The sequence below is a fragment of the Aspergillus piperis genome (genome assembly GCF_003184755.1).
Source record: "Aspergillus piperis CBS 112811 unplaced genomic scaffold BO85scaffold_10, whole genome shotgun sequence".
Classification (NCBI taxonomy): domain Eukaryota; kingdom Fungi; phylum Ascomycota; class Eurotiomycetes; order Eurotiales; family Aspergillaceae; genus Aspergillus; species Aspergillus piperis.
In genome coordinates, this window is record NW_020291600.1 from 518,896 (window position 1) to 536,920 (window position 18,025).

Sequence of the window (18,025 nt, forward strand, 5' to 3'; positions counted from 1 at the left end):
TGTTCATCAACCCGATCATCCCGTCCAGACACCAAACGCTAAAGGGGAAAAAGAAACCACAAATTTGCCTCCTGATGGAGAGGTAGACGTCATGATAAACCAGTTATAGTGCAGTGCTCGCTTCCAATGAACGCCATGCGTGAATACGTGCCGTGATAATCAGAGTGTAGTTAGAGGATCGGAAGGAAAATAGGAAGAGTATGAATGTTCATGTCATCACCATGCGGCGTGACCACCGTCAATGCGAAGGTCGCTACCAGTCATGAAGCTGCTGGCGTCGCTGAGGAGGAAGACTGCTGCACCGCGGTACTCGTTAGGAGCGGACAGTCGGCCGAGCATGTTCTGCTTGGGCCACTCGTCGCGGCGCTGGGGGAACTGCTCGAACAACTTCTCGACCATGGCGGTGACAATGTATCCAGGGGAGATAGTGTTGACGCGGATATTGTATTGACCCCATTCAGAGGCGAGGTTACGGCCAAGTTGGATCACGGCAGCCTTACTGGCATTGTAAGCGGGGCAGATGAGACCCTACAGCATCATGAGTAAGTCGTCGCACAGAAAGTCAAGAGAAGGAAGAGTCAAAGCGGGGAAAGCAGTAGGGCTGGTAACGGGTGACAAAATAGGAACATACCCGATTGGCAATGGTGCCACTCATGCTCGCAATTAGGGCGATGCTGCCTCCATTTCCGAAGCGAATCATTTGCTTGGCGACTGCCTGAGCGGTCATGAACACTCCCGTGACGTTCACCTCAAACATGGTGTTGGAATCCTTGGCTGTGTACTCCAGCGCGGGGGTCTCTTGTTGGATTCCGGCCGCCGCCACCAGACCGTCCATTCGGCCTTCAGTGTTGGCAATGGTTTCAATCACGGTGTTCAGCAGCTCTGTGTCGCGGACATCGATGCGACGGTAGTGAAGCTCAGTACCCAGCTCTTGCAGAGCGCGCTCCTGGATAACGGCGAATTCGGGGGACTAGAAGAATTGCGGGTTAGACGAGTCAATAATAAACTCCTTCTAGGACACTTACAGGCTCATCCAGACGGTCAAGAGCGTAGACTTTGGCACCCGCTTCCAGAAGGGCTTCAGCTTGGGTCAAACCAAGGCCACGCGCAGCCCCGGAGACCAAGACAACCTTTCCAGCCAGGCTGAACTCGGGCATTCTGGACTTGGAGCCGAGACATGGGCCATCCTGTACAACAGGGACCGGGGCGGGGGCAACGTCAGTGGTGTCGAAGGAAACAGACATTGTGGAGTAAGTGTAGATTAATGTAGAAGATAGATTTGAAAGACAATGTAATTGAAAGGGTTTCAGGTGGAAGATAGATAGTGAGTTGGGAAAGTCTTAATCAATGGTAGCACGCGAGTCACTGTGAAAGCAGAGGTGAGCGCGAAGAAGACTCAATTGCTGATGGCAGAGTTGTCAATGAGCATCGAGAAAGCCTCTTATATATTCGCGATGAGCCCATGGGTAGCTTCCTCAGGGGGAGTGATGTTAGCCCAAGATGGTCATGAGGGCTCATGTGAGCAACTAGAGATTGGAACCAGCACCCAAGAAAGATTAGCTGCGAGGGAGAGGTGGATGCGGTCCAGACCCAGGGAATGTGTGGACGGATGGGGATAGAAGGGAATACAATTCAGGTTCCACCAAGAGGTCATTCGGTCCTTTCCATCGTGGCAAGACCTGCAGGCATCGTTCCGGCACCGAATGACTTCTCTATATCATACTGTACGGCAACTATTCCGACCAAACGTTGATAGCAGACAACCTTGATCAATGCACATCTCTAGAGCCACTACAGTATCAATTACTGCTCTCTTCAATCAGTATGACATCTAAACCAGGAGTATTTCCAGTTTCTCCCCAACAGTAACTGGGTAATGAAGGGAATTCGATAAAGAGAAGCGGGCAAAGTAACTTGGCCAATGGGGATGCACGCCCGCGGATGACGAAGTTAAATCATCATGAAGTAACGATAGTGTTGAGGGCCATCGTGAGAAGTTCCCCAGAAGCATCTCTCTTCCAGCATCATCCAAGGCAAATTTACGGCCTGACCGACACGAACAACGGACAACTGCCGGCCATGGCTTTCCACTGGAAGGGCCACTATTCGTGGAGTGCTCGGCTTTCTCTTTTAGGCAATCCGGGGATGGGGCGAATGGGGGCGCGGCGGGCGGAAAGAAGCTCCCCCTCGACCACCACCCAAAACTGGGGATGAAAAAAGAATGACCCCGTCAGGATGACAGTTGGTCTGTCTCTACCACTCCTGCTGATCACGGGGCCTGCCTGGGCGGTTCTGGAAGCTACATTTAATTCGGTCGAACATTCGACGGGGTGGTCACGGGTCGTTCGGAGATCGACCCGGATCCAATGCCAATCGTCTCCAGTCCTCGTCCTGCACACTATCAGGCACCCAGCAGGGTACAGCATGTAGGGATGCTATGTATGCATTATGTACCTTCAAGATAGGGTGTTGGCTTGGACCATATTTTCGGTTGAGACGGTGGCATAGCATAGACATTCTGCCCAGGGTTTTACTATCTATTTCACCTCGTTCGGACCAGTAGTGGCTCAGCATGGAGTGTGTGATCCCTTTTCCTCTGTCTGTAGCACTACGTTGAGACAGCAAGCTTATCACAGGTCCAGACAATCCTATTGGCCAATTCCTGTACTTTCCAGTCGTGGAGAGGATGCCTTTGGGATTCTCATCGCAACTCCGCGGTCGCCAACATCCCCATCCCCATCCCATGCCTATGAGTATCCCTAGAACCCTAGCGATACGGATCGAGGCAAGCCTTATCAAGTACTTTCAGTAAGGTGAACACATCAACATCGATATCCGGTAAAGAACGTAAGCAAACAAACATTTTGTGTATATGAGCTAGCGCATAGATCTATATCAGGGGCCATTCACCCAAATCCATCGAAGCCACAACCATACCTTACTTTCAGGAGGTTCTGAATATAGAAGAATCATTAACCACCATTCCAAGTGTAGATAGATACAAGGTCCCTGCTTCCCACGATGTGGTCGACAAGCCTAAACCAGAGTAGAGCAAGGAATCAGATCGGCCACCCGAAGCGGATCCTTGGGATTGCCATGTGACCATCATATTTTTCTTCGCTGATGGAAGGGTCTCATCCCTATACCGGGGAGATGGACCGTAACGAGGTGAGGTGTCACCATCTTACCTTTCTGGGACTCCCGGGTGGCTTTTTCCTGCCTGAAATTAGGGGCCTTTCGGCCCTGGCACCCGCATCTTCATCGGCGGCTGTATCAGGTCCCGTGAGCATTCTAGTTTTCGTCTATTGATTGATATTTTGGAGCTTAAGCTTGAACTAGTGCCCAATAACGTTCGTTCCGGTGCACGCGGGTAGAATATGCTAGCCAGCCTGACAACTGATCTTATTAGCTGTGCTATTGCTGGCGCTTTGCAATTCTCCTATCTCTGGAATGGCATGAGAATAGGCTCGAATAAGCACTGAGTCCAGATGCGCCCATCGAATATGCGGCCTGCTTCCCTGTCGAATCCGGAGGATCCGGGAGTATAATCCGCAGAGATTCTTTTGTCATCTACAACTGTGCTTATGTGAAGATGTGTATTGCGTGCAGGATATGGATATTGAAAGATGGTGTGAGACTGTATTGCTCGACAGACCTAGTCGGTCAACAGGTTGAAAGGACCAAGATGCGGGAGTGACGGGCAATCGGCAGCGGCAATGATCGACTTGAGGGTGGCAGGTTGCTTAGGGATCCCCAGGTTCCAGACTCTCCCACGGATAGGCGAGACAGTAACTGCTGGTCAGTGCGCGATGCGCCCCTGGCGCCCCAGGTGTCGACGCCCCCGCCGAATCCAAGCATCCTACTTCCATGTGTACATTCGGTTTACTACTAGCACAATCACTGATGCTATACTGTGTACGTGAGAAGTCAACCTATATTCTAGTTTCACACAGTGATCTAAAATATCGGCACCAGGTTATGCCTGGCTGCGGAAGAGCAACGGTTAATGTTATTAAACTGGAGTCCAAAGAGTCATACTATAGAGAGCGCTTCTAAACGATGATAATGTCTAACCAGGGGAAAAGGCCAATTCGATAAAAGTAAACGTAATAGTGACCGTAGCGGTAGCAGATACTATAGTAAAGTTCTCGCCAAATCGTTGCTATCTATAGGCGTTCTACTATGTATAGATAGTGCCGCCGCGGGGGCGTGAGGCGTGTGACCAGCAAGAATTTCCCCAAATCCCCACTACCACCCTTCTTTTGTTTCCCCACGGCACTCTCTACTGTTGATTGACAGGAAACCTTACCCCCAGCTGTCTCATCCCAGGACCGGCAATAGTTTATTTTCCAAGGTTTTCTCCACCAAGCCACCAACTTACTACCGTCCTCCTCCGTCCCTTCCGTCCCCTCTCATTCCGATTGAACTCCGGCATATCGCTGACGTGGCCTCGATTGCACAATACCTGCCCTTGCAACTGTGACTTATCTTCTTAGTCCCGACTGCAGTTAACATCAAGATTTGAGACCGATGCAACATACAAGACCGTTTAACATCTATCGCACTATCATCTACCCCACCCTGATTTACGGCTGCTGTTCAGGTGATGAGATGCATGTTACATGCTAGAATCTTCCATGTGCATAGTTACTTTTACTTACCCCGGTCAGTCTAGACCGGTCGGCGTCTCTCCGATCGTCAGGTACGGTAGCTGGGATATGCTAGTCTGCCCAAGATTGCTGGGGAAAGCCGGATTTGGTGCTGTCACATGGTCGTTGAAGCCGGGTTGCTGATCTCCAGAAGATAACAAGTGCTCAGTTGGTAGACACAGCACTCGTGGCTCGTCATATAGATTTTGGACACAAGATAGCTCAGATTTGTTCTTTGCTCTACTGGAAGGATGGCTATCATGTTGCGTCAACTGACTGATTTGGTACCTTGAAACATGGTTTGAAATGAGAGTCTCTAAAGCTACGAGAGTGTCATTTGTACTGCAGGATTCTGATACTAAATATCCTAGGTATTGACCGGAATGGCCCCGGGGTATCGTTCACCAGCTGGAGTGAATTTGGCCAATATCTCATCAATCTCCTGCATCTCTTCATCCGTGATCTCGATCTGCTTACTGTTCTCCTCCACCCGCTCTGCAGTTGTGGCACCTGGGATAGGAATAATGGTTGGTACCCCTGGGCGCCTAGAGAGTGCTCTTGTCCAGTTGATAGCCAGCTGCGCTGGGGTACAACCCTTCCTCTGAGCGATATCTTCCACTTTCTCTACCAGCTGCATGTTCTTCTCGAAGTTCTCCCGCTGAAATCGCGGAAAGTCGAAAGAGCGCAACAGCGAATCTTGCGGAAGATCATCGAACTTCTTGAACTGACCAGTCAACATGCCTCTGCCGATCGGCGAGTAGGCAATAATCGGGATCCCGTATTGGGCGCACGCCGCTGCGACGCCGTTTTCCAGGATATCAGTAGTGAACCTATTCCAGTCAGCATTAACCCTCCATTGCTTCTGCAACAAATCCCATACATACAAAGAAAGCTCAGCCTCCACCGCAAGTACCTTGGTATACTTGACAGCTTCATGGATGGTCTCAGCCCGCACCTCCGACAAGGCAATCCCCTCGATCTTGCCCGTCTGAACATACTCCTTTTCAATAAGAGCAAACGTCTCCTGCATAGGCACAGTCGGGTCTCGACGGGCAAATTCAAACATATCAATCTTCTTGCGACCTTTCAGCTGCGCTATGCAGTTATCTAGACTGCGGCGCGTATTCTCCGCCGAAGCATCTATCTGGTGAGTGTCGGGATTCACGCCGCCCTTGATGTTCAGGACTATCTTGTCGGCATCTTCGGGGTATTTCTCCAGATATTGCTCCACTAGAACCAGACTGTTGTAGTCAAGTGAGCCGTAGTTTTCGCCGCCGTTCCAGCAAGTACCTATAGGTTATTGATCAATGTTGGTTTAGATAGCTGCCTCCGGGAAAGGAAAAGAGTAATTACATACATCCATTCTGAATTGCAGTATGCATAGCATCAAATGCCTGCCCTTGGGACGGTGGTGTCGCTCGCCAAGTTAATCCCATAAGGCCGAAGCCGATGGGGCCGACTTCCTTTCCGGCAATCTGGGGCATGTTGACTTTCTCGATGGTGTGGTGGTTGATGAGCAGTTATATGGAGTGATTATGTCTCTGTTTTCTCAGTACCCCGTGGAAAGAACCTCGCCGTAGGCTTTTATAAGTTTAAATACCATGGCCACCTATCCTAAAGACTACCCGGTCTTAGACATAACTCCGGCAGTTAATTCCGTTTGCTTACCACTTCTTCGGCGATGTTTGGGCGATCGTAAGCGGTCGCCTTTAGCTACTAGCTATTGAATTCATTCCCTGGTTCTAGAACTGGTAGGGTAGATTGACTATGCTTTATGGTTTATTCTACGCAGGGTAAGTTGTGTAATCTTCCTATAGGTACCTTAGACAGAGCTAGCATCTCATCCCTGCATCTTTAGCGTTGTGATTCTTACATTACGAGCGGAATATCTCAAGTTTTTCTCTTAATAGCGACAAGGAAATGTTAATTTGCTACCTAGTCTAGGTTATGGATATCGGTAAGGTATTGATTTGGATCTAAGAAAGTGATACTAACGAAAATCAAGCGGAGCTCTGCTCACAACCGTTAGACTGAGCTTCGTAGGCTTTATTTATTACACATTAGCTTTATGCCAGCCTTGGTGTAAATAAGAAAGTACCGAAGTGCGGTTCTGTTCTTGGTCGTTAGTTGAAGGCTACATGTCGTGGTTGGAAGTACAATGTGGTTAATCTATCACGAAAAAAGCGATAGAGTACACTAATTCATTTGAGTCATGATCCTTTACTATGGAGCACGAGGCTGTGCATATTTCACTGCTAAGCCATGATCAGCCCACCTTCAGCCTTGCTTACAGGCAACAGTGGGGCCCGGGATAAGTGACGCATCTCACGAGCCTCATTCTGCAATTCCATCCTATATAAGTCTCTTTGCTGCTTGAATTGAAGATAAAAACAAGAAACTGATGAAGAGCCATCACATATCAAGAGCATTCTGTACCTCAAGACCAACCATGCAGCGACCACCCTCTACATTCCTCACCTCCCCACCGCCCCCCAACGCCCGATGCAATCGCATCAACTTCGAGACCTCCCAGCCACCACTCCCAGAATACAAGAACCTCTGCGCCGCAGTAATAGACAACGCATTCAGCGAAGAAGAATGCGCCGAACTAATCCGCATTGCGGAGTCCAGCACCATCCCTCCCGGTGACTTTTCCGCCACACCTACCTGGGAACGCGCTATGATCAACATCGGAGGTGGCAGGCAAGCGCTCTCAACAGATTCCCGGAATTGTGGGCGCATTATCTATGATTCCGAGGATATAGCTGATAAGCTGTTGGCTCGGTTACTACCGTTCTTCAAGGAGCTGGGGATTGACAAAATTGATAATCAACCTCGGGTGACGGGTCTTGCGGGGCGGAATAAGGCTTATGGAATGACTCGGTTGAATGAGCGATTGAGGTTCCTTAGGTATGAAGGGGGAGAGTACTTTAGGCCGCACTGGGATGCGCTATATAAGACGCCTGATGGGAAGGAGAAGTCGTATTATACTATTCAGTTGTATTTGAGTGGGCAGGGGGAGCAGGATCTAGGGGAGTTGAAGAGGGAAATGAAGAGGGTTGAGCGGGGAGAGGGAGAGGTGAATCTGGATGTGAAGGGGGAGCTGCTGGGTGGAGCGACGGCTTTTCTACCCAGATATGAGGAGAAGGAGAGACATTTGCGTGTCTTTCCGAAGACGGGCTCGGTGTTGGTGTTTCAGCAGATGGATCTGCTTCATGGTGGGGATCCGGTTCTGAGGGGGACGAAGTATACGATGCGGACGGATGTGATGTATCAGCAGTTGTGATGGTTGTATAGCCAGCCAATTCGATACTAAAAGATAGTTTATTTCTGTGATTCAGTGTTGTGTGTATAGCTATCATCTGGCTGACATGAGAGATCTGTCGATGTAAGCTGACGTTGTTTCCGGTGCAGATACTCGCCAGTTGCATAATTACCCTGCTCACCCAAAGTTAATTGCATTAGACTGGGGGTTGGACACGAGCAAAACAGCAGAGCTGACTGCAACAATCAATTGCAATACGAAGCTGACTTGATGGGAGCGATCTTTGGTTCCGTGGATTCCATCCGTCAGCTCCGGACCCACTGATCGCTGTGACATCAGGGTCTTTTCGTGAATGCATACTAGAACCCTTGCAGGTCTCTTACTGTGTATAGTCGAGGAGCTACAAAGTAATTACCCAATGTACTGGAAACTGAAAGCGAACCGCCTCACTCAGAATTGGGGAGTACAATGTGGGAGGTTTTCAGAATCCAGCAGTGTCGCCCAAGATCAATCCTGTGTGAATCACTGTCCATGTTTGGTTTGCCAACTTTAATTCTCGTTAGTGTCTGCGATCAGCCATTGCGATGACTGTCACTTCAGCTGCGGAATTGCCGGTTTAATCCAACCTTTTCTTGTAGGTAGTAGTGTCCCAAACCATGGACTGCAATTCAATGCCATCTCCGCTGCAACCTAGAAGATCCATGGTTCTTCGGTCACTATGATCATCCCCAAGACTTCGGTACCATTCTGGTGCTTGACGAGTATTGATATTTGATCTACCAACCAAGACCTTGGCTGCGCGGCAGCCTTGGTCGGGTTGGAAATCTCGGAGAGAGCTGTTCTTCACCATTACAACCCATCGGCCTCTTCTAAGAAACGGCAGCCGTATGGTACTTGCTAATATGCAGTGTATAGCAGCTTTGCTTGCTCTTGCAAGCATATTCACAGGTCTGTTATTGTCATTTTCGGTCTCAATATCACCACTGCACCACTTCCCGCAACTTCCGAGATGGTCTAACCGTAGAATCTCATAGGCATAAATGCTAGCTTCAATCATGACTACGGAAAACACTTGATGCAAGAGCGCGCGCTACCAAATGCACCAGATGGGTATACACCAACTACGGTCGAATGCGCCGCGAGTCGTCCCACGGTGCGCAGCGCGACAGCACTCTCGTCCAACGAATCGTCATGGCTGAGGACTCGAAGGAACAATACACTGTCGGCCATGAGAGAATTCTTCGGTCATGTCAATATTACGGACTTTGACGCTGTGGGGTACATCGACGGCATCTCTAGCAACACCTCCGATTTGCCTAACATCGGCATCGCTGTCTCTGGTGGAGGGTACCGGGCTCTGATGAACGGTGCTGGGGCAATCAAGGCTTTTGATAACCGCACGGAAAATTCCACCAGCAGTGGCCAGCTGGGTGGGTTGCTGCAATCAGCAACGTACTTCGCTGGTCTTAGTGGTGGGGCGTGGTTAGTGGGATCTATATATCTGAACAATTTCTCCACCATCTCGTCGCTTCAGACCTACGATGACGGGGATGTCTGGCAATTTCAGAACTCGATCTTTGAAGGTCCCGATGGGGATAGCATCCAGATTATTGATTCGGCGACCTACTACCGTGATATCTATGATGCAGTTTCCGGGAAGGATGATGCAGGTTGGGAGACATCCATTACTGATTACTGGTATGAAACCTACTTCAACTTTTCCATAGCAGCAATACTGATACTACCCGCCAGGGGCCGTGCTCTTTCATACCAGCTCGTCAACGCCACTGCCGGAGGAATCAACTACACCTGGTCATCCATAACCCTGACGAACTCCTTCAGAAATGCAGAAATGCCAATGCCCATACTAGTCGCAGATGGCCGTTACCCACACGAGCTCCTAGTCAGCAGCAATGCCACAGTCTACGAATTCAATCCCTGGGAATTCGGCACCTTCGACCCAACGGTCTACGGCTTCGTCCCAGTCCAGTACCTGGGCTCACGCTTTGTAGCCGGATCCCTCCCAAGCAACGAGAGCTGCGTCCGCGGGTTCGACAATGGCGGATTCATAATGGGAACCTCATCCACCCTATTCAACCAATTCCTCCTTCAAATCAACACAACCAGCCTCCCCAGCTTCCTAAAAGACGTATTCACAAGCATTCTAGAAGATCTCGGCGAAGACAGCCAAGACATAGCAGTCTACACCCCCAACCCCTTCTACCTCTGGGCCAATTCCACCTCGCCATCCGCAAGCGAAACCGTCCTCGACCTCGTGGACGGCGGTGAGGACCTTCAAAACATCCCCTTACATCCACTCATCCAACCAGAGCGCCACGTGGACGTCATCTTCGCGGTAGACTCCTCGGCAGACACACAGTATAACTGGCCCAACGGCACCGCTCTAGTCGCGACCTACGAGCGCAGCCTAAACACTACGGGCATTGGCAATGGAACGTCTTTCCCTGTTATTCCCGACCAGAATACATTCGTCAATGAGGGGCTTAACACGCGTCCGACGTTTTTCGGGTGCAACTCGTCAAATACCACTGGTCCGGCGCCGTTGGTTGTTTACCTTCCTAACTTCCCGTACGTGACTTTTTCGAACGTGTCGACGTTCGATCCGAGTTACTCGGAGGAGCAGAGGGATAGTATTATCCTCAATGGGTACGATGTAGCCACGATGGGGAATAATAGTCGCGATGGGGAATGGTCTGCTTGTGTTGCGTGTGCTGTTCTAAGTCGGTCGTTTGAACGGACTAACACTACGGTGCCGGATCAATGTGACCGGTGCTTTGAGAGGTATTGCTGGGATGGCACTACGAATAGCTCGAATCCGGGCACCTATGAGCCTAGCACGGTGTTCGACAATACTGCGTATGCTGTATTGCCTGCTGTTTTTGCGACTGTGGCGGCTGCTGCGACTGTTTCGGCGTTTATGTAGGACATCTTTTTTTCGCTATTTAGTGTGTATGTATGGTTCGATGTATATCTAGTAGTGGTATTGACGCGCACAAAAAACTTAATGCAAAGTATCTCCAAGTAATGCAAAGTATCTCCAAGTATACGAAGTATATATTTCTGAAATTCAAGGCATTCATGAAATGGTAGTGATTGACGTGCTCGACTCCGGAAGAGGCAGCCCACTTCCCTCACGTGTTGCGTTACCAGGGGAACCATCGCCCGATCGCCCAAACAAGCAAGCGGCCACAAACGGCAGGAGCGTCGTCCACTTGGGCGACTTGGATGATCGGCCTCCACTGCTAACTAGTCAACAACCCACGCCAACTCGACCACCACACAAGCCCCCTGCTTACTTTAACCCTGCAGAAGAGCTTCCGGGGTTAAAGCAAGTGATTGTTCACTTATCGCCAGTGGACGCACAATGAGCACGGCAAGTCAATACTAAGTCCCCACCGCCACCGACAGATCATAACAGAAGCGGGACATCAACAACACCCACCTCCGACCTCCCGCGCGGTTGTATTTACCGACCCCGAATATCAATCAACACACAATGGCTCGCGCAGCAGTCATCCCACAGTCGCCGCCCAAGCGGACGACGCGCACACGAACTAAGGGATCGACGACCACTACATCTGCTAAAGCTGCGCCCAAAACGACAAAAGCCAGGGCACCTAGCTCTGCCACCGAAGCGAGGAAAAGAGGCGGCCGGACAACAGCAGCAGCAAGCAGGCCAGCGGACGAAGATGCAGACGAGTCGACAGATGATGAGATTGGCATGTTCTCTGAAAGGAAAACAACGACGGTAGCGAGACCTAAAGGCCGACCTACGACTAAATCCACAACTACCACAGCTAGTCGTGGTAGGAAGGCCACGCCCACAACAAACGCGGAATCGGGCAGCGACAACGATGACGAGCTTGCTCAGTCGGACGCGCCAAAGAAGCGCGCTGGGAGACCGAGGACCAAGCCTGCGACGCCCGCAAAGACCGAAACCGTCCCAAAGACGCGAGGACGGCCGAAGGGTTCTACAGCAACAAAGTCGGCCAAGCCAGTCGATCCTGTGAAGGAAAACACGCGACTGAATGCGAAAGGTTTCACCGATATCGATTTCTCTTCATCGCAGGAAGCGCCCAAACGTGTGTATATTGCGACGAACTCTACGACAGCGAGATCGAATATGCTGCGTGGACCGGCGAAGAAGAAGAAGGTTACATTCCAGGATCCGTCCGAAACTGCAGAAGAAGACATGAGCGAGCCATCTCCCCCGCCGGCTGCTGGAAGGCGACGAGGGACGATTGGGCCTGGACGTCAGGCAGGTCTTGCGTCCAAGCCGGTTCGAAAACCTGCAGCGACCTCCGCTAAGGGCCGGAAGCCGGCGACGGCCAAGAAGGAGGGTCCTAAACCTCTTTCGCCGAAGAAGGCAACGCAGGTCGCCAAAGCGCTTTCGTCGTACGCCGACTCAGATGGAGAGGAAGACGAGCTGAGCGGCGATAAAGATCAGGTCAAGTTTGTTGTCAACTCACCCCCCAAACACGGATCAGAAAATACCGGCCTTAGTTCACCAGTGAAGAAGATCAATATCACTGGAAAGTTCCGGAAATCTCTCGACGAGAATGGCGAGCCTCTGCCTGGTCCTAGACGATCGATCGACTTTAATGATACACTCCTTATGTCCAGCCCTGCTCGTCGACCACCCCCCTCACCTTTCAACTTCTCAATGAGAGAAACACCCAAGCGTGGAGCGTTCGCTCCACGCGATGACCCCAAGTCGTTATCACAACCCCATCTCTCTCCAACGCACAACTCACCGCTCAAATTGTCGCCCAGGAAGGCACACTTGGAGACTCCGAAGCGGGGAAGCGTCTTTTTGGACAGTGGCAAGCCGTTGTCGCAACCCAACTTTACCCCAGGGCACAATTCCCCTCTCAAGGCGTCACCCAGAAAGGGCCTATTCGGGGTGTCGTTCACGTCACAGGCTCACGCCGAATCCACGTCGACCCCATTGAGACACAGTGTATCTTTCCTTCAAAGCCCAGCAAAAAGGATTGCGTCGCCATTCAAAAGCTCGTTGTTTGCAAGCAGAAGCCCCATAACCGAGGATGTCCAGGTTGACACCAGAGATGTGGAAGAACCTGCTACCCCTGACGTCGACGAATCGCCGCTTAGAATGACCGAATTTCAGGAAGTCAGGGATGCTGAAAGTGATGACGAACAGGTTGATGGCGATATCCCTGAGGGAGTGGAAGATAACGATGCGACCAAGGAAATCGATACGAAATCCCCAGCCGCTGCAGAAGAGTCCGACGAAGATACTCTGCACGAAGAGTTTGATCGGGAGCAGACCATAGAGTATGAAGAAGAATACATGGGAAATGCGGCTGAGGATGTCACGACGCATGAGGAGCATATTGAAAGTGACGTTCCCAATGACCAGCAGGTTGAAGAGCCTGCTCACGAGTTGATCGAGGCTACTGAGGAGCCTATGGAGGAGTCTGAAGAAGAATTCAGGGACGATGCCATGGAGGAACCTGCTGATGAGCTAGTCGAGTCTCCAGAGGAGCCCATTAAGGAGCCCAACAACGAGCCTATGGAGGAGCCTATGGAAGAATACACGGAGGAGATGGCCGAAGAATCTGTTAGTGATCCGACCGAGCATATCGATGAGCCTGTTGAGGAACCCATGGAAGAACACGCCGATGAGTCAGTGGAGCCACCCATGGAGGAGACCGAGGAATCTGTCGAAGCAGGAGTGACTGAGCATGCCGAGGAATCCTCTGAACCTCCCATCAAAGAGCTCGTTACCGAGCCTGACGCTGAACTTGTCAGGGAACCGGAAGCTGAGCAGACCCACCCAACGGTTGAAGATGAAGAGACTGGCGGGATGAGTAACGTGCATGAAGCTCAGGAGAACGCCACCGAGTACGCTGAAGATAGTCCAGAGCTCGATGCTGAGGTTTCCGTCCCCGACACTAGAGAGGACACCGTGGAAATGGAAGATATCTCCGTTTCCCTGCCCAAGGACTTTAGCCCGTCAAACCGCAGTGAGACGCGCGAATCTGTCGTTGAAGAAGAGCCTTCAGCCGGGTACGACCAAGGGGATGTTGAGCAACCCGAGCATGAGGCAGAAGAGCGCACTGAGACAACGGACCCGGCAACTGAAACTGCTCCAGGTTCAGCCAACATAGGACTAAGAAGCAGCTTGATTGAAGGCCTTGAGGATGTCTTCGTCGAACGCGCAGCACCCCCCGAGCCTGTCAATGATGACCGTGGTGGCTCGGAGACGGAGGACGACCCGGATATGCTGGAGGCGGCCGACGAAGAGAATGCTGCAGATGCTTTTGACGACTTCGACGACGTGGACGACCAGTACACATTCGATGACAGCGAACCAACGCTCGTGGGGTTCGAACCGACCGAGCGGATCCCACCTAACCTCGTTCCCATTCAGCCATACGAAGTCGAAGAAGCGGAAGATCCTTTCAGCCCTTCGCGTCAGGCTCAGAACGCCTCCAAGCGTGTTCTTTCGCCCGTTCGTATTCTTGAAAGCCCTATCAGGCGAAGCCCTATCAGGCGCAGCGCGAGGAATGCTCCTACACCTGCAGCAACCATGGACAATGGGACGCAAAACAATGCCGACCTCTCGGACCCATTCGTTGAGCACAGTCGTGCAACACCTCGTAGATCTACTCGAGGACTACTTTTCGATAATGCCCCTCGTTTCACACCACTGGCGCAACAGTTTAGACAGTGGAAATCTAACAGCCCTGAGAAGGCGCAGGCGACGCGACCTCGGAGGGGAATCTTCTCTTTGGGAGGCCGCAGGAGGTCTAGCAACGTTACTAGTACTTCTGAGGTTTCATATCCCGATGTATCCAGGCAGGCAGAAGCTTCATCGTCTAAGCCGCAAACTTCGCAGCAAGAGCGGGAAGATGTCGATGTGCCTGAGGTTGCTGGAATTGAAGAGCAGGAGCCTGAAGAAAATGCCGAGCCAGCCCACGAGGAGACCCCAATGCCTGTTTCGCCTGCTGCGCAGGAACAGAGTGAGGATGTCGACGTCCCGGAGTACGATGAGGATCAGGAGCAGGAAGCGGAACCGATCGCTGAGGAGCCAAATCAACCTTCATCAGCTGAGTTGCCAACTCCGCAAGAAGACTTGAATGATGTTGATATGTCTCTACCTGAAGAGCAAGATCAGGATCCGGAACCAGTTGATGAGGAGCCAAGCCCGGAGCAGGCTTCGTTGCCCAACTCGCCTATTCTGGAGGAAGACAGCAATGATGCCGATATGCCTGCTATACATGAAGACGAGCCGTCACAGCCCACTGGCGATATGCCCAGCCAAATGGAGGCTTTGCCGGCTGAACCTGACACTTTGCAGGAAACTGACAAGTCTGCTGATATTCCCGAAATTTACGAAGATGAAGATTCTGGTTCTCAGCAAGCTGGCGATACTGAGACCTTCGAGGAGCCGCTGGAGCGGTCCGCAGAGGTAGTTGAGAGCAGCCAGGAGGCTGTGGCCGACGCAAGCGAGGATAAGGAGAACATGTACGCAGTGCCGTCCGTGCCTGACAATCTCGCTTCTGAGTCGCAGCCAGACAAGGAAAGAGAGCTCGGGGATATTCCCATTCTCGCACCTTCCACTCCGATGAAAAACAGGATTCCTGAGATGCAGACTGTACACACGGTTTCTAAAGTTCCACTCAAGCCCGAAGGCCAGATATCGCCGTTGAAAATGTCGCGCAAGCGTGGTCTTTCGCTCTCCGCCTCTTCCCCAGGGCGCTCCTCGCGACCCCGCATGTCGGCAATTGCACCCGTCGCGCGAAATGCCCCCCAGCTCTCACCTCGCAAATCGCCCCGGCTACAAAGAACCGCTTCGCGCCAGTCACTCGGCCAATCCCATACTCCTGATACAGCTAGAAAACCCATTGAGGCTCAAAGACCTGCACCGCCCAAGCGGCCCTCGTACTCTCCCAGCCCTAAGAAGAAGACGAAAGCGCCTCGCACGAGCATCAATGCTCCCAAGCTGGCTCTACAGGGCTCTGTTGTATATGTGGATGTGCACACAACCGAGGGAGAGGATGCTAGTGGCATCTTCATTGAGCTTCTGCAGCAAATGGGAGCCCGATGCGTGAAGAACTGGTCGTGGAACCCTCGCGCCAGTGTGTCTCCGGAGGAGGGAACAGAGCCCAAAGAGGGCAAGGTGGGAATCACCCATGTCGTCTACAAAGATGGAGGTGTCCGCACTTTGGAGAAGGTCCGACATGCAAGAGGCCTTGTCAAATGTGTTGGAGTCGGCTGGGTCCTTGAGTAAGTTGTTCACTTGTCTGCCATGGATGCAGGTACTAACCTTGCACAGCTGCGAACGTGAGAACAAATGGCTCGATGAGGCACACTACGAAGTCGACCTGTCCATTATCCCCCGTGGTGGTGCTAAGCGTCGCAAGAGCATGGAACCACGCGCTTTGAGCAACGTCAATGGCACTCTTGTCAAGACCGACGCGGCGAGTGCATCTGCAAACCGCAGACGATCTAGCCTTGCTCCTCCCAAAGAATCCATCCCCAGAGATGCGACACCCTCTTCGCGTGATGAGCCATCTACCCCCGACGCCACTCCTAAGATTGGCGCCGGTCACACGGAAGCAGACCAGCAGTACTGCCACACGCCCAAGACTCCGGGCTACACCCTTGACATGGATGCCATTGGCATGTCGCCAGCCACACCTTTCTACCTGTCGCAGCGGACGAAGCTCGTGCAGCAGACCTGTCCTCCGAAGCAGACCCGCCAAGGTCTCTTTACCACGCCGGCTGCGGCACGCGAGCCGAACCAGAAGCTGCGGGCCAAACTGGAGGCAGCTAGACGAAAGAGTATGGCGTATAAGCCGCGAGTGGGGAGTCCCCTTGTTGAGTAGATTTTGGTTGATTTTGTTCGCACCGGATTGGTTGATTTCTGCATGGTTCTGATTACTGGATAATCTGTTTATGGTTATGGTTATACTACATACCCCTTTGTTGTCTAGTGGCGTATGGTTGGATTATAGTAATTGGAATACATTTCATATTCATCTACTTACGTGTATGCTTCAGCTTTGAAGCAAAGTAATCTTGATGATTTACGATGGAGGCATATTCGATATTGATTCGTATTCATCATCATTACAGTCAGACATGATTTGTCGATGCGAGACCAGCTCAGCACTCAACCTACCGCAGTCGTATACTCACAGACCCGGACCAACAGAGACAAAGGCTCTCATGGCGTCCACCACATTCCCATCATGCAATCTTAACAACTCGGTCGCAGTGCTCTTATTCAATTCCAACTCCTCGACCTTGTCCACCGTCGCCATTAGCCTCCACCCAAACAGTTCTCTCAGGTATTGACATACCAAAAGATTCACATCCTCCACCGCCACCTTAACCGCCTTCTTCTTAGCCCCTTCCACCGGAACCCTCTTCTGGGCCTCGACCGGCTTCTGCACGCCACCACGACCAGCACCACCAGTTTGTCCCGAGGCGATCTCCAAGCGACTCATTGCCTGACCCAGAGCTTCCTGGTCTGCAGCGGAGGGAGTGGAGGAGGACTTGGGGGTGTCGGGGGCGATGTGGCTTGGGTTGAGGGCGGAGAGGGCAGCGGCGGCTTTGCGGTCTTCGGCGTTGGTGGGGTGTTGGTGTTGATGGTGTTCATCGGGGTGGGCGGAGGGGATGGAGTCGGACATGGTGATTGATGATACTGATTGATTGATTGATTGATTCGATTGATTCGATTGATGCAGGGTAGATGGGTTTGGAACTGGACTGTCAGACGTTAGTCAGGTCAGGGGCAAACAATGAAGTTAACCAAGTAGCTTAAGTTAGTTAACTATGGGAGATGAGTAGTTAGTAGTATTAAGAGAACACATGACGTCGGAGTTCAATAATAAAATTGGGCATGGCAAAGAGAGCAAATTGCCTGTCTGGGTTAGCGGGACAAGCGTGACTCAAAAGAATCCAAATCCGCGAATAACCGATTTTCTTTTTTTTCTGCATTGAAAGTTAATTTAATTGAGAGTGTAACGTGTTTGTTGTTCTTTGCTTTTCTTTTTATTCTTCAACTTGATTGCTTCTCCTGTTACTTCTTCCTCTATTTTCATCTCTTTTTTCCTTG

At 51.4% G+C, this 18,025-nt stretch overlaps 6 protein-coding genes across 6 annotated transcripts; 3 read left to right on the forward strand and 3 right to left on the reverse strand.

The window, feature by feature from the left end:
• Window positions 1-216: 216 nt before the first annotated feature.
• BO85DRAFT_459879 (putative short chain dehydrogenase) lies at window positions 217-1,244 on the reverse strand (the record flags this gene model as incomplete). The annotated part of the gene is made up of 3 exons (XM_025661681.1): window positions 217-528; window positions 632-970; window positions 1,026-1,244. The coding sequence occupies 3 exons, from the start codon at window positions 1,242-1,244 to the stop codon at window positions 217-219; spliced, it is 870 nt and encodes a 289-aa protein (XP_025515063.1).
• Window positions 1,245-5,016: 3,772 nt separating this feature from the next.
• BO85DRAFT_488627 (aldo/keto reductase family protein) lies at window positions 5,017-6,133 on the reverse strand (the record flags this gene model as incomplete). The annotated part of the gene is made up of 3 exons (XM_025663545.1): window positions 5,017-5,479; window positions 5,534-5,939; window positions 6,007-6,133. 3 exons carry the CDS (start codon window positions 6,131-6,133, stop codon window positions 5,017-5,019), a joined length of 996 nt encoding a protein of 331 aa, XP_025515064.1.
• Window positions 6,134-7,098: 965 nt separating this feature from the next.
• On the forward strand, window positions 7,099-7,935 carry BO85DRAFT_438991 (uncharacterized protein; the record flags this gene model as incomplete). The annotated part of the gene is made up of 1 exon (XM_025658694.1): window positions 7,099-7,935. One exon carries the CDS (start codon window positions 7,099-7,101, stop codon window positions 7,933-7,935), a length of 837 nt encoding a protein of 278 aa, XP_025515065.1.
• Window positions 7,936-8,778: 843 nt separating this feature from the next.
• On the forward strand, window positions 8,779-10,966 carry BO85DRAFT_398448 (lysophospholipase family protein). The gene is made up of 3 exons (XM_025657056.1): window positions 8,779-8,862; window positions 8,949-9,612; window positions 9,667-10,966. Exons 1-3 carry the CDS (start codon window positions 8,802-8,804, stop codon window positions 10,856-10,858), a joined length of 1,917 nt encoding a protein of 638 aa, XP_025515066.1. The 5' UTR covers window positions 8,779-8,801; the 3' UTR covers window positions 10,859-10,966.
• A 225-nt stretch (window positions 10,967-11,191) lies between these two features.
• Window positions 11,192-17,211, forward strand: BO85DRAFT_422081 (uncharacterized protein). Its single transcript, XM_025657957.1, has 2 exons — window positions 11,192-16,188; window positions 16,238-17,211. Exons 1-2 carry the CDS (start codon window positions 11,432-11,434, stop codon window positions 16,788-16,790), a joined length of 5,310 nt encoding a protein of 1,769 aa, XP_025515067.1. The 5' UTR covers window positions 11,192-11,431; the 3' UTR covers window positions 16,791-17,211.
• Window positions 17,065-17,753, reverse strand: BO85DRAFT_449868 (huntingtin-interacting protein K). Its single transcript, XM_025660256.1, has one exon. It carries the CDS (start codon window positions 17,595-17,597, stop codon window positions 17,100-17,102), a length of 498 nt encoding a protein of 165 aa, XP_025515068.1. The 5' UTR covers window positions 17,598-17,753; the 3' UTR covers window positions 17,065-17,099.
• Window positions 17,754-18,025: the final 272 nt, after the last annotated feature.

Bases quoted from the DNA above. Each gene is read 5' to 3' on its own strand.
- BO85DRAFT_398448 (XM_025657056.1), top strand. From the start codon at position 8,802: ATGGTACTTGCTAATATGCAGTGTATAGCAGCTTTGCTTGCTCTTGCA. The intron at 8,863-8,948 runs GTCTGTTATTGT...AGAATCTCATAG, and splicing joins TCTTGCAAGCATATTCACAG to GCATAAATGCTAGCTTCAAT. The intron at 9,613-9,666 runs GTATGAAACCTA...ACTACCCGCCAG, and splicing joins ACATCCATTACTGATTACTG to GGGCCGTGCTCTTTCATACC.
- BO85DRAFT_422081 (XM_025657957.1), top strand. From the start codon at position 11,432: ATGGCTCGCGCAGCAGTCATCCCACAGTCGCCGCCCAAGCGGACGACG. The intron at 16,189-16,237 runs GTAAGTTGTTCA...AACCTTGCACAG, and splicing joins GGAGTCGGCTGGGTCCTTGA to CTGCGAACGTGAGAACAAAT.
- BO85DRAFT_449868 (XM_025660256.1), bottom strand. From the start codon at position 17,597: ATGTCCGACTCCATCCCCTCCGCCCACCCCGATGAACACCATCAACAC.